We start from the raw sequence: 14883 nt of genomic DNA, 5'->3' as shown, positions 1-14883 counted from the left end.
TATTCCAATATAATATACTGGAGTTTGAATTTTTTACATGTGAACTTCCAGCATAATATACTGAAGTTACAATATATTATACTGGAGTAGAGGTGACAAAATAGTTAAAAAAAATAGTTAATCACCTATATTATCCACTAAAAAATAGATTGGATAATGAACTTTTTAAAAATGGGTCAAATATGGATAAGAACCATATTATCCATTTAGAAAATGGATAATCAATGAGTAACCAATGAGTCTAACTTTTACATTTGTAAAGCCTCAAATTAGGGGTTCCTCAAGTTAGAGAGACTAAGAATTCTCCCAAAAGTGATCATATGCAAATATTCATGGATAATATAGTTACCCATATTATCCGCCAGTTAACCCATTTTTTATCCGTATTAAATATGGATCGGGTCGGATAATTGATCCGTTTTTTCATTACCCATTTTTGACCCAAACCATATCCGACCCGCCCCGCCCGTTTGCCACTCCTATACTAGAGTTCCAACATAATATGCCAGAAGTTCATACATAGGTGCTCCAATCTCCAATATATTATGCTGGAACTTTTCGTGTGCTGGAGTTCTAGCATAATATACTGGAAGTTCATACACATTTTCACCAATTTCCAGTATATTATACTAGAACTTTTCGTATTACAACAAAATAATGGCTATTTATCAATGACTTTGCAAACGTTGGCTATTTTTCCATTACCAGTCCGAAAACTGGCTAGCACGTGCTATTTTCACGCTTAATACTGAACCACACCACGAAAGCTAGCTATTGGAGCGAGAACTGCAAGCTACATAAACCGCATATTAGCATATTATAATGGCAAAATGACATTGCATAGCCTCTTTCAAAATAATACACACACACACACACATTTTGTATGTTATATACAAAAATTATATAAATTTTATACATTTTTTCGGCTACCAAAATATAAATATTTCTGACACGAGCTAAAAGTGATAATGGATTAACTCGATACTCCATTCGTTAAAAAAATGAACATATTACCATTTTGAAAGTCAAACAAAATTTTCTTTGATCACATTATTTGTAAATAGCTTTTAAGTATTTCGAATTGTTAATTATTAGTATAATTTATAGTACCTTTTATATATTTTTTAAATATATAAATTTTATTTAAAAAATTTATTTTCGAATTCACATTAAAATTTCATTTTGACTCTCTTGCTCTGAAAAAATTCAAACAACTTGATCGGATAACGTATTTTAAATTCTAAATATAGCCTGACAAGGACGTGTTGAGCTGGCTAACCAATCCGTGTTGACAACTATTTCGAAACAAAAGGAGTAAGCTATCAACTTATTGAGAATATAAGAAAAAAGAACTAGAAAACAAACCGATTATTGGAATCCATAATACGTCATAGAAAGCTCTAATAGGAAAAATGACACCGTATAGCCGCAGTAAAAATAATAGTCAAAAAATATATAATTTGTATATTTTTTGTATATATATTCATTCTATATGTTATATACAAAATTATACAAATTTTATATATTTTTTCGGCTACTAGATGTAAATAGTTTCTTGCACGGCTAAAAGTGATAATGCCCTAAGCTAATACTCCATCCGTTCACTTTTACTTGTCCACTATTGACTTTACACATACTTTAAGAAATAATGAATAAAATATATACTTTACCATGATACTCATATTAATTGATGTATAATCTTAATGAATTTAAAAAATAATTTGGAATGAGTAATTAATGCTAAGGTTAAAATAAAAAAAAATTATTTTTTTCTATAAAGTGATAAGTAAAAATAAAAATTTATTTTTATAATACTTGACAACCAAAATAAATGGAGGGACATAATAGAATGTAAGAATTGTATATTTGTAATATTAACCAAGATTGCAAAAATGTCCAATTTCAAGAATCATCTAGTGACACGTGTGAAGTAGATGTATATTCTAGAACAAATTTTATACACAAAGGCAATATAGACAGACAGAAGGAGCGAGAGTGTCGTCCTTGTCCAAGTCTTAACTCTTAGATTCTCTTTCTTTCTTTCTCTTTCAATTTCGGTTTCTGCAAAAAATTAAATATAAAACGATTACTTCTTCCAAACAGAAAAGAAAACAAGCAAAGAATAGCACATAACCAAACCAACTTACAACAAACAATATTCTCAATTATAAAGGCTGACCTTTTTTGTTTTCCTTTTGAGAAATCTTCCTTTTGTTGAAAGGTAAGTCAAAACTAGTCCTTCTTCTTCTTATTCTTCTTTTGTTTATCAGTTATGTTGCGAATTGAATCTGTTTTTTATATCTTTTTTATATCTGATTAGTTTGAATCGTTGCATTATTCTTTCTATCAAGTCTTAGTTTTGCTGCCTCTGTGTGTGTGTTTTTTTTGGCCCTGTAATCTATTTTCTGTATTCTGGCGTTTAATGTAGAGAAAGATGTTTTTTGTGGAATGTTTTATATTTGAAAAAAGAAAATTTGGATACTTTTTCTAGTGTTTGATTAGGTATAAAGTAGGTTGACATATGAGAATCCTACAAGGTGTAGAACAGGGAATGAAGATAGTTATTTCGTGAAATTTTGCTGAGGTCACATGTGACCAGGAGGTCACGGGTTCCGGCAGTGAAAATATCCTCTTGCGGAAATGCAGGGTAAGACTGCATACAATAGTCCATACAATAGTGAATAGACCTTGTGGTCCGGCCCTTCCGTGGACCCCGCACATAACGCTTAGTGCACTAGACTGTTTTTTTTAAGCAGTAAACATTGGCAGTTATGTATGGATATTGATTGAAGTAACTGATAGAGGAAAATGATTCTGTAACCTAATCTATGTAGCCAGGTGCACAAAGCATTTTGCATTCACACAGAGTCCGGGGAAGGGGCAGCCCAAGGGGTGTGATGTAAACATACTACCCTAATGCAAGCATTAGTGGCTGCTTCCACGGCTCGTGACCTATAGGCCATACGAAGACAACTTTACCGTTCCAAGGTTCCCCTTCTGATTCTGTAACCTATAATGCTACGAAATCGAAAATTTTACGAGAACCTATTTCTGGTAAAGTCTTGTAATTTGATCATGTTTCCCTTATGCTTGTGATTCAGAATTACTGCATCGAGTAGAAATTACAACTGATATACATGATTCCATGAAAAAGCTTTTGGTTAAGAAAAGGGGTCTCAACAAGATAGTCCAAAAGCAACTCGTATGATCAAACTGTATTAATTGTATCTTACTAGAGCCAACTGGATAGACATAATTTCCTTTTATTACATACTGATTCCTCAAAGTGTGTTACTGGAACTCTCGAATCTCAACTATATATGTTGAAGGCTAAGACTACGGCTGAAATGTGGTCTAGTGTCTATATCGGGTTTAAACTCATGCAATTTTTTGAGTTTCTAGTCAAAATAGAGAAGTTTATAAGTTAAAACTGCTTATGGTGTAAATTCTTCTGCTACGGCAAACATTTCTTGTCTTTGTTGGACTGCTTGCCATGTGAGACCGCCTACGTCATGCCTAGTTGCCAATTCTGACTGTACAATTTTGCTTTACGTCTGAAGCTGATAAATAGCATATTCTTGAGATTGATGTAGTTTATATTTAATATTTCCTCTCACAATTTTCAGGAGAAATATAGTACGGACAAAAGTCGAAGTAAGCTTACATAAACTTTTTAGGGGGAAGGGAAAGCCGGTATTCTTTCTTCTGCAGCAACTTTAATGGAAATCAACGCTTACCAAACTCGCGCTGAGCTTCTTCTTCGAAGCTACATGCTTTCAGATTCTTTCGTTGTCTACTCTTCTATTATTGGTGGCATTTTCGCATGTAAAATGGTATGATTAGTCCCTCTTTGTATCTTAACTTCTAATTGAGTAGTATTTCGCATTTCTGCGCTTGAATTTAATGTGTAATCATGTTTACTGTGCTCAATCCTCTTGAGAAAATGCATACTTCATTGTTCTGTATTACTAACATTTCTTAAATATCCGGTTGTTTCAGGTATATGATCTTAGCCAGATATTCTCCTCTATTTACTTTAAGGGCTATGCTGGCCTCTCAAAATACCAACAAGTTGAGTGGAATAACCGGTAATTAATCATCCTTTTCTCCTCATTTTTACTATTCTTTGTCATGGTCAAGTAAATATAAGCTTCACTTATGGTGTAGGTCCATATCTACGGTCCATGCTATTTTCATTACAGCCATGTCACTGTACTTGTCATTCTGGTCAGATCTTTTCTCTGATGATCAGCTCTCTGGCCTTGTCACTATGCAGAGTTCCACTTTATCAACCGTTGTATTGGGGGTGAGTGCTTTATTATCCACTCATGTTCTTGTTTACCTATCACTACTGGTAAAAAGAGGGATTGTGCTATAAAAATGGGTGACTGATTGGTACTAATTTGTTGGTAGAAAATAAGGAATATATTATCACATTAGTGTATTTAACTTTAGTTATAGGCCTTTTTGAGCATCACTGAGCTTTGATGTTAGTTAAAGTTATCTGTTCATACTTCTGTTACATTGCTGAAATTTCTAATCGTTCTAGGGAGTGGTCTTTTCAAGAATTTGCATTAAACGGAACTCTTACATATTTGGTTATCACTTTACCTGGTTTCTTTCACAAGTAGGTGGTGAAAAGTTTAAAGAGGTGATTTTGGGGGCGTCTGAATTCATCACGATAAAGCTCCTTTTGCTAGGTTCCTTTAACCACACCCATTATTGTGCATTCACCTTTAGAACCTAGAGTTGTTCGTTGTACAATTATCTGGATCACAAATGTCCAGCTGGGGTTCCTTGAATCCCCTCCCTTGTTTGTTCTTCTCATCTAATTACTTTTTTCTTAGGGGCTGAGGCACTTTAGCCACAGAGGAGGATCCACGTGGAGAGGTATTTAAAACATAACGTCATTTAGCCCCTAAAACCTGTTAAAATGAAAATGGTCATTGTTAGGAGAGGCATGGGGCACGTGCACCCATGCTCCCCTCCTTAGGTTGTGTATCACAGGGATATTTTTCGGATAAAGTACTTAGTTTTCCACGTGGGAACCCATGGTCAAAAGAGCATTTGATATAGTGGTAGCTTTGTGCACCATTGACCCCTAGGTCTAGTGTTGGAATCCCACTTTCCTATCTTCCATCTCTCAACCATTTTTCTATTTCTTTTTTTCGTTCTTTTCTTTTCTGTTCTGTTAAATTCCATGCCCTATCTTTCTTTTCTTTTCTTTTTTTCCATGCATTCTTCTGTTTTTGGGTTCACCCTTTGGTATATCCTTGAATTAAATTTTCATTTTTATTGAATTCTTTTCTGTGTTTTCTTTATTCTCTTTTTTAGTTAAATCATTGAGTTTCAAAAACTATAAAAAAATGAAAATTAAATCATTTTGAATCTTTTCAATTTCAAGCTTCCTTTTTTTTTCATTTACCACTCTCTTTTTGATTAGTTAATAATAATGCTATTATTGATAGTTCTCCAAGGTAAGTTTTAGAGAACCAAATCAAACGGTGGTCGGATAGTGGTGCACCCATCCTCCTGAAATCCTGGATCCGCCTCTGTTTAGCCAGTGAAAGTAATTCTTCCTCGTGTTTTTCTGTATTTTCTGGTCATATTACTTCTTTAGTGTCATCACATTTCTTCCATTTATAACTTAGCTCCAGGTTCGTTTATTATCTCACATCAGAATCACCCAGAACTCGTGGTTCAAATCAGCATGTTACTTGTTTTTCCATTCGGTGATTTTACATACAAAGAAAAGAGAAAAGATTAGTTAGTTGGTCAAAGAATTAAGAAAAGTAGAAAACCATGAGCATTAATGACTTGAATCTTTGACCACATACTTCCTTCCTTTATTTCAAAAGTTGCAAATAGTGGAAAATTGCTATGCGTACTCTGAGGGACAACATACATGTCATACTCTTTTGCTAGTGATAGCTGCTATGTTGTCTCTGTTGGATGAATAATAACTGCACTAATATTAATGTATTCTGATCATGAATGGGATTCTTATGATTGTTGAGTTGCCCAATTAGATGTTAGCAGGGGCGGTAGCAGTTTCTCTGAGGCAGTAACGGTCTAATCATGAAATCATACCAATGGAACTATGTTATTCTTTGGAACTGGACACTGACATCTTTGGGTCTCGTGTGAGACACATAATAGCTTCAGACAGAACATTTAGGTCAGGTGTGACTGATGCCATAGAGTTTTTCAAAGATGCAATTCATCAGAGAATGTCAATCTTGAAATTAGTATTTGTGAGATGGTTAATCCTTGAGCCGAAGGTCTATCGGAAACGGCCTCTCTACCTTCAAGGTAGGGGTAAGCTCTGCGTACACACTACCCTCCCCAGACCTCACTTGTGGGATTACACTGGGTTTGTTGTTGTTGTTGTTGAGATGGTTAATCCTCTCTCTGTTTTTTATATGTTCTGGTAGCTTTTAAAATGTAATGTCCTTATACTTAATTCATTTTCATCTCCATTTACGTGTTTCTCTTTCAGCACTTGTTTCTTTTGTAATCAGTTTTAATTTTTTCTTCGTAGGTTTCTTTGGGATATTTTCTTTCTGATCTCGCGATGATCTTTTGGTATTATCCTTCTTTAGGTGGATTTGAGTATGTAAGTACCTTCTGTTTTCCTTCAGTTTAATCTAGACTTGCATTTCCTTTGACTTGAAAAAAATATGAACAACCTTTGTTTGGTGATTGATATATTCCTCATGCTTGTGCAGGTGGTTCATCACCTTCTTTCTATGGTGGCGGTAACATATGCAATGTTGACTGGTGAGGGGCAGCTTTATGTGTACATGGTTTTAGTTTCTGAGGCAACTACACCTGGGATCAACTTAAGATGGTACTAATAGAAATATCAAAAACCGACTTGCTTCTTTACAAATTATTTTTCCCCATATTCGACTTTTCTTGACCAATCTTTTATGTCTGCAAAGGTATCTTGATGTAGCTGGATTGAAAAAGTCTAAAGCATACCTCCTAAATGGTTTCATGATGGTGTTTGCTTGGCTGGTACGTAAAGTATTTTCCTTCTTCTTTCTGTAACGACCGATTAAAACTTTTTGTCTGAGTTTTTGTTTTCTTTCGCTACTGTCTTTTATTACATACTAAATCATGGATCTTTATTGCAGGTTGCCAGAATATTGTTATTCATATACTTGTTCTACCACGTCTACCTCCACTACGATCAGGTATATTCTAAATTAGTGACGAGATTCTAATGTTTCACTAACAACGTTGCAACACCTGCAATTTTTTGATTCGCTAGTTTTCTCTATTTCGTTTTCAAATGATCTTAGTTATCCAAGTTTGAAGTGATTGACTAAAGAGCCATACAATCGAAATTCTGCTGAAAAACAAAATGTCTTTAAGTCTGCAGTTAATCGTTTTCTTTTTCCGGATTAAACAGGTTAAGCAGATGCATTCATTTGGGATTTTACTGATATCTGTTGTGCCATCGGTTATTGGTGTGATGAACTTGCTTTGGTTTTGGAAGATTGTGAAAGGACTTAAGAAGACTTTAGCAAAGAGGCACTGAAGTTTGGACCAATTTCCATGATAATACATCAAATGACTTTTTCAAAAACATGTACATTTCAACCCTGGGAAAAAGTAGCTTAGCAAGATCTGGGGTTTACATGAGGAAAAAATATTTACTCAACTAGTTTCTTTCTGTACATAACAATTGGATACAGCAAGACTTGACTTGCTGTTCCATCGGTAAAAAGGTCAACAAAAAATATTTTCTTTTGTCTTTTGTCTTTCTATTGATTGCTTGTTTGTTTGTTTGTTCTCCTAGGAAAACGAAGTAAAAATTAGAGAGAGGAGGAGAGTTTAATTTGTGATTATTGAATTGATTTTTAGGGAGGAAAGAAATGGAAGCGCAATAAAAAACTTAAGTGTCGTTAAAAGAGATGAAAGGTTTTTTGATAAATCGTTGGTAAATGGCAATGCCATTCCAAAAGAAAGAAAAAAAGGAAAGAAAAAGCCTCATGCTTATTAACATACAAATATTTCGTTAAAATTAATATTATACTTGAGGATTGTGACCTGTTGGCTAATGAAGTATCATGAGGTCATACGCAAATTCTAGTGGAGGCAATAAATATTAAGTGATTTGTCCTTGTTTATCCAAGTTTTGGTGGATAAATTATCATATAAGTACCCGTGCTGGTAGGAGGTAATAGATACTCGATGAAATAGTTAAGGTGCGGCAATATCAGCTATTTCGGTAAAAAATCTTTCACAAATTCTGTACATACACCAAACACAATTTTCTGGATTTCCGTGTTCAATATCAGAGGAAAAAATAAAGAAATTCTGAGCTTTCTGAACACAATCTTTATTCTCAAAAATTGAAGATATACTGATAAATAACTCCCTCATCAAAGTGTAGAAAAGGAAGGACCAAATGATAAGAATTAAATAATCCACTAGAATTTCTTTGTTCATTCGTACAAAAATTACTGGGCGCCTAGACCTAGATACAAAGGCCAGTATTATTGCTATACCACAATGTACTACTTATAAAATAAGACAAACAGTAATAGCTAGGGGACTACACTATAGTCTATATTAGCATAATTAACAATAGAAACATGAGGAAATAGATAAATCTAGATTAATGTGAGAACTATCCTTAATAGACTGGGAATTTTCATAATCATTCAAAGGCCAAAAATTGATCTCCCGTTCACATTCACCATCTGCTTGTGGAAACTCAGAGATTTCACCTTCTTCTTCCTTCGTCATTCCACTACTTAAACTTCCTTGTGCTTCCTGCAAATTAATCACACAAATTAAGAAAATGAAATTAAAACAATTAGTACTTTGATAAAGCTAGCTACCTTCCGAAGTAATAACACGATTAGTGTGATTGATATTCACTTTATATTTTGCTAAAGTCATTAAAATATTTTTCCTAATAAAAAAGTCATTTAACTTTGTCTAAATATCATAAAAAAAAAGTCAGTAGGAGAAAACAAAAGAGATATTTTCTATGATATTCAGGCAAAATAAAATGACCTTTCCGTTAAAAAAGATTCTAATGACTTTTTGAACACCTTAAGCAAAGTTGAGTGATTTTTTTATTACACAAAATAGTCAAGTGACTTTCATCGATATTTCGGCAAACGTGAGTGACTTTTTTAACAAACAATAGTTTAACGAATTTTAGTAGGATAAAAGAAAAGTTGAGTGACCATGTGAAATTTCCAACGTAATAACATCAATAATATTTTATTTAGTTTAGAGGAAATGAAATAATTCAGGAGTTAAAGAAACCCATCAGACCTGGTAGTCATAGCAATGTACATTTTCAGCAATTTGGTCACTGTATCCATTTACTCCTGCTTTATAAGATAATTGAGTTCCAGCTTCTATTTGCCTGCAATGTGTAATGAAAAGCTAGCCATTAGTCACATGAGATGATGATATATATATTCCAATTCCCAGATCCCACACTATGAGAATATTTGTTGTATATATATATATATATATATATATATATATATATAATGAAGAATACTATAAATAGAAATGCTTCCCTTTTGACTTTAATCTAATAGTAATCCTTTTTAAATAATAACTTGTTATGGTTTAATTATTTAGAGATAACTAAAACTGCCTTACATCCTGATCATTAGGACATGTCGGAGCAATGTTTGAAGAACAAATTATAGCGTTATTATCTTCACTATGTCTACAGTTGCTAAAACTAAACTAAAGCCTACCTATTTCAGGAAAAAAAAAAGGGTTAATTTGGCCAGTTACATGTAAACTCGAGTTATATTACTAAAAACAATTAAAACTGAGTAGCAAAAAGTGGCCAATTTAATCACGAGCCACCAAAATATATACTATAGTTTTTAAAGTTATCCCAAAACTAAAAGACAGATCGATGTAAAGTTTCTTTTTATTTGTCTTATCTTCTTCTTTTCACCCCCTTTAGTTTCTTTACAAAAAAGTAACGATTAGGTAGAAATAGCCACTCAAAGTCTTATGGAATTATTTACACTGAGTTGATTAACTAGCTGGGATTTTATTCATAACCAAAAGTCATGGTGTTTTGGTAAGCTAATCATGCACTAATTAATGCATTGGAATCCAGGTCTTTCTTTCTGCAGTCAAGTAAAGGGAATTACAATTCATACTTTAAAAAGAATGAGAAACAGCATCAAACTCTGAAGTGTACTAGTTAGTGAAGTTAGATTCCGTATGGGTAAAATTAAACTTCAAGATTGTGAAACATATTTGTAATTTAAGAAAGAGTTATAGTAATGATTAAACTAGGTTGATAATAATTTTAAAAAAACAAATACAATGAACCAGGAAGATAATATGGAAGTGTTAAACTGAGTGAGGATGTTAAAATATTGTTAGTAACTGCCAAGAATTGAGGTGGGGCGGATCCGATGCCTCTATATATCCTTACCTGGAGGTTTAAGGCTCGAATTTTTGGAATGGATAATTAAATTCTGATAGGGAGCGCTTTCTATTAAATGAGCCTTGTGTACAGGTAAAATCGGGGGTAACGTCTACCTCGATTTCTTGATGAAAGAACGAGAGGGGAACACAGATTTACGAGATTGTAATCGGGGCCAAAGACTCGTCGAGACCTAGGAAGGATGAACGATATATCAAACATCGGGTGCGGTAAAACGAGGCACCCCCGACCGAGTATGACTTCTAGACCACGGGAGACGCGATGGACGGTTATGCACGACTGATAGGGGGCCGCAATACTCGCCCTCAACCGGATATTACAACGCGAATATTCTCTCGGTGTCGATTATGGATCAACAATTACCTGGAAATAAAGATTTTTACTTTTTCTAAACTTGTACTAGGACTGAAACTTTTCTACTATATAAAGAAATTTGTTGTTGTATTCTAACACATTGTAACACGATATTTAAGGTAATAAAAGTATATTTTTACCTTCCAGCTAATGTGAAGAATTTTGCTCACTTGTTCTGTTATTCATTCATGTCTGGGCTCGAACTGAGGGTCTTATTGAGGACGAGGTTATTGTTCAATCTAATTTAGCCTTAGCTATAACTTTGCAATTGGTTTGATCATTTATTTCGCTTTTAATTCATTTATCTGATATTCTCAACCATTCGTATACAGTTAAACTACATATCCTTAAAACCACGTACAAATTTAATTGTTATCTAATTTTAGGGTAAACAAGCCTCACACATTAAGAATTCAAATTAATCAAAACTCTAATACAGATACGGAACACTAAATAAAAAACTAAAACAATAATGTTTGTTAAAAATGTGGAGATAGTGACTTACTGATCAGGGGAAGACGACCTAACAATAGTGGTGCTGGCTCGCTCCTTTAAGTTTCTGTACATCTGAATTTTCAGAAATTCAATCAAATCAAAACAATGAGAAATTGAATAAAGCTTTAATTAAAAGACACTATATTCGTGGAATGGGAAAACAAATTTAAGATAAAAAAAAAAGGTTACATAAAGTGAAAGTATAACAAAAAGAAAACCTAAATTTTAAGCCCCCCAAAAAGAATACAAATTCAAAATAATTACTCAAGGGAAGTTATAATTGGTTACGTTAATAACTTTTTCGCTTATACTTTTTAAAAAAAATAAATTGCAACTCCTTTCAATTAAACAGGTGAAATTAAAAAATAGCCAGATTTACAAGTGGTAATTGAAAAATAGCCACAGTTTCAAAAGTAATCGAAATTTAGCCACTTTTCATGTAAAGATAAATCTGAACGAAAACACTGTTCAAAATCCTGAAAATATTCCAGCATAATATACAGGAGTTCTAGCATAATATACTAGAAGTTCATACACAGGTGCTCCAATCTCCAGTATATTATGCTGGAACTTTCCATGTGCTGGAGTTCCAGCATAATATGCTAGACATTCATATACAGGTGCGTCAATCTCCAGTATATTATGCTGAAATTTTTCGTGTTGCAACAAAATAGTGGTATAAACGCTGGTTGTTTTTCAATTACCAATCCGAAAACTGGCTAGCCCGTGCTATTTGGCTCGATAGAGTTTTAATAGAAAAGGAAAGCAAAATAAATATTCTGGTAAAAGAATGCTCATCAGTAAACTGGATTTCAAGCTTTTGAATAATCTTTCAATAATTTTAAAACTTTTAGGGCTAGCTAGCATGCTTCATACCTAACCTAGACACTTGTCTAATAAAAATATCATATGCCAATTTCTGTAATTAATAAATAAAAAGAACACACAAGAACTGTTACATTTTATAACCGATCTAATCAGTTGTTAATAAACTATCTTTTACTACCAAAAAAAAACATACGATTAGGTCTAGCTTCAATATGCATATGATTTTTACTGAAGTTTGTTGTGTTTGTAATATCATTACAATTAGGGTGTTATTTTTTGACTTGCAGAGCTAGAGTTTAAGTTATGAGTTTAGTCGAACCGGTAATTTTGATCCAAATAATATATTTATCTTAAAAAATCTATTTAATATGTATATATTATTAATATAGAATTTATTTCATAAGCTTTAAATTATGGCTCCATTTTGAACCATAGGTCACCAACAATTAATTGAGAAAGAATTTAAATTAAAGCTTTGGATTATTCAGTAACCTGATATGTTGTTAATTATTTTGCACATTAAATTAAAGGAGTAAAAGATAAATAACTATGCATTCTTAAGTCTACACCAAGTTCTTTCATCCGTCTCTATGCCTCGCTAAATATGGAAATACCTACGCCAAACTGGTAGATATTAAATGAAAATGAGAGAAATATTGCGTTTGGATCATGTTCAATTAAAAAAAAAAAAAGGAAAAAAAAAAAGACAAATGGTAGTAAGTCTTTTGTTTTTCGAAATAAACATACTAGAGTATTAAGAAGAAGAAAAAACTTGCGCGTCATTAAATTTCTCTTTTCTTTATAACTTGGATTGCTTAAAAAGTCATGATTTGTATACTGGAAAATTCTGGTTCCAAGAAAATTAAAAGGACAGAAAATTCCATTTAATAAATTTTAAAATTGATACTAATATAACAAAAAAAACCCATATAGAATATGCTAGGGTATATAGTACCTGGAGATGGCTTTTAACATGAGAAATCTTCAATCCCTTTACAGCCATCATCTGTTGAATTCTCTTTGGAGTTGCTTCTGTCAAATTAAAAACCAACGAATTTTACTAATATATCATCAATTCATCATTATTAATTAATGACGACTATATATCCCATGTTTCTTTTCCATATACCCTAATGTGATTCTTGATCTTCATAAGAGTCCTGTGGCGGATGCAGGATTTTTATCAACGGGATTCAACATCAACTATATATATACATAAAAAAAAGGAATTGAACTAATAGACAGTGTGGTTTTCGGGAGAAGAGGGTTTGGATGAACCCGTTCGACCCCCTCACCACCCCCCCCAAAACCAACAAACACACCCACCCCTAAAACATTTAGGACCAGGGCGAAGCCACACTTTGGTTAGGGTGGTCAATTGACTATCCTTTGTTGAAAAATTACACAATGTATATAGATAAAATATTAGGTTTTCGAGGTATATAACATATATTATTGAAAACCCTTTATCGGATTTCAAGTTTGAACACCCTTAAGAAAATTCTTGCTTCACAACTGTCTACGACTTTCACCCTTTCTTAGCACTTCATATATAAAGCCAAGACATCAAAATAATGAATTAGCTAGAAAGTGATCAAAAGGAGAACAAAAATGGATCAAGAAATAAACAACTAAACAGCTGCAATATTAGAGGTAACCAAAAAAATAAAATAAAAAAAGTCATTTTTCTGTAGTTGGAAATTACTTACTGTCACTTCCTCCAAGATGTTCAACAGCTTCAATGAAAAGTTGATGAAGCTCAGGCGTCCATCTCAAACGAGGAACTGAAGATTTCTTGTACTGTCTAACCCTTGATATTTTCTGAGAAGAACTGTTTTTCATTATTGAGAATTCCATCATCAAACATAAATGGATTGGCCTAACTTGGATTATATATATTTATAGAGAGATATATATAAGTGGTTCCAACCAAAAAAAGAAAGAATAGAATTACGGCTAAGAGAGTCTGATTTATGGACTTTTCTTAGTATGTGTGGACTTTTGGGTAACATCCTTTCATTCCTTGCCATTTCCTTTTCATGGCAGAGCTACGCAGAATTTTTTTGATAAGCAATGTCAATATTTGAAAAAGATAAGTGAATGAATAAATTACTATAATGACAAGCAATGTCATTTTGATATTTATACCCAATAATTTCATTTTGTGTACTACGTACCTATTTTTAATAAAAAATTTAACAAAGCGGTATCACGTGATATCGCTTGTTGCAAGGTAATATCCGCCCCATGTTACCAGAAGCAAATTCATAATTTAAATTTTATGATTTTGAAATTATTGTAAGTATTATATCTTATCTAACTTACCGGGCTCAAAATATAATATTTATAATAATATATTGAGCTTTATAATATATATACACAGAGTTTAAACCAATACTATTGAATTCAAATGAACACTAGACTGCACCCCTTCACCCAAAAAAATAAAAATTAAAGAATAAAAAGAAAAAGAAATGACCAAAACCATAAAAAATTTAAATATGGTAGTAGTCTAGTAGAAGCTAAAGTTCTGTATGGGAAACAAATTTTCTTTCTGAAGAGACTTCTGCACACGGTAATTTAATGATTAAAGACTTTTGATATATATATATACTTTATTTTCGTATACGTAACACGGAAACTGCATTGAATCCTAATGCATTACTCCTTCTGTTCCAGTTTATACGTGAACCTATTTCCTTTTTGGTCCGTTCCAAAAAGAATGAACCATTTTTAAATTTGGTAACAATTTA

General features: G+C 32.8%; 2 protein-coding genes across 2 annotated transcripts; one reads left to right on the top strand and one right to left on the bottom strand.

The window, feature by feature from the left end:
• Nucleotides 1-2085: 2085 nt before the first annotated feature.
• LOC107788965 (uncharacterized) lies at nt 2086-7758 on the top strand. The gene is made up of 9 exons (XM_016610714.2): nt 2086-2221; nt 3627-3833; nt 4000-4088; nt 4168-4306; nt 6542-6616; nt 6729-6850; nt 6945-7020; nt 7140-7199; nt 7418-7758. The coding sequence occupies exons 2-9, from the start codon at nt 3720-3722 to the stop codon at nt 7544-7546; spliced, it is 804 nt and encodes a 267-aa protein (XP_016466200.1). The 5' UTR covers nt 2086-2221; nt 3627-3719; the 3' UTR covers nt 7547-7758.
• Nucleotides 7759-8423: 665 nt separating this feature from the next.
• On the bottom strand, nt 8424-14230 carry LOC107788964 (uncharacterized). The gene is made up of 5 exons (XM_016610713.2): nt 13840-14230; nt 13086-13162; nt 11313-11374; nt 9301-9394; nt 8424-8787 (listed from the first exon to the last, which is right to left on the bottom strand). The coding sequence occupies exons 1-5, from the start codon at nt 13988-13990 to the stop codon at nt 8593-8595; spliced, it is 579 nt and encodes a 192-aa protein (XP_016466199.1). The 5' UTR covers nt 13991-14230; the 3' UTR covers nt 8424-8592.
• Nucleotides 14231-14883: the final 653 nt, after the last annotated feature.

This window comes from Nicotiana tabacum, chromosome 10 (assembly GCF_000715075.1).
Source record: "Nicotiana tabacum cultivar K326 chromosome 10, ASM71507v2, whole genome shotgun sequence".
NCBI classification, from domain to species: domain Eukaryota; kingdom Viridiplantae; phylum Streptophyta; class Magnoliopsida; order Solanales; family Solanaceae; genus Nicotiana; species Nicotiana tabacum.
This window is presented reverse-complemented; position numbering and strand designations above follow the sequence as displayed.

Bases quoted from the DNA above. Each gene is read 5' to 3' on its own strand.
- LOC107788965 (XM_016610714.2), top strand. From the start codon at position 3,720: ATGGAAATCAACGCTTACCAAACTCGCGCTGAGCTTCTTCTTCGAAGC. The intron at 4,307-6,541 runs GTGAGTGCTTTA...TTTTCTTCGTAG, and splicing joins TATCAACCGTTGTATTGGGG to GTTTCTTTGGGATATTTTCT. The intron at 6,617-6,728 runs GTAAGTACCTTC...ATGCTTGTGCAG, and splicing joins CTTTAGGTGGATTTGAGTAT to GTGGTTCATCACCTTCTTTC.
- LOC107788964 (XM_016610713.2), bottom strand. From the start codon at position 13,990: ATGATGGAATTCTCAATAATGAAAAACAGTTCTTCTCAGAAAATATCA. The intron at 13,163-13,839 runs GTAAGTAATTTC...TTAATTTGACAG, and splicing joins ACATCTTGGAGGAAGTGACA to AAGCAACTCCAAAGAGAATT. The intron at 11,375-13,085 runs GTACTATATACC...CTGAAAATTCAG, and splicing joins ATGTTAAAAGCCATCTCCAG to ATGTACAGAAACTTAAAGGA.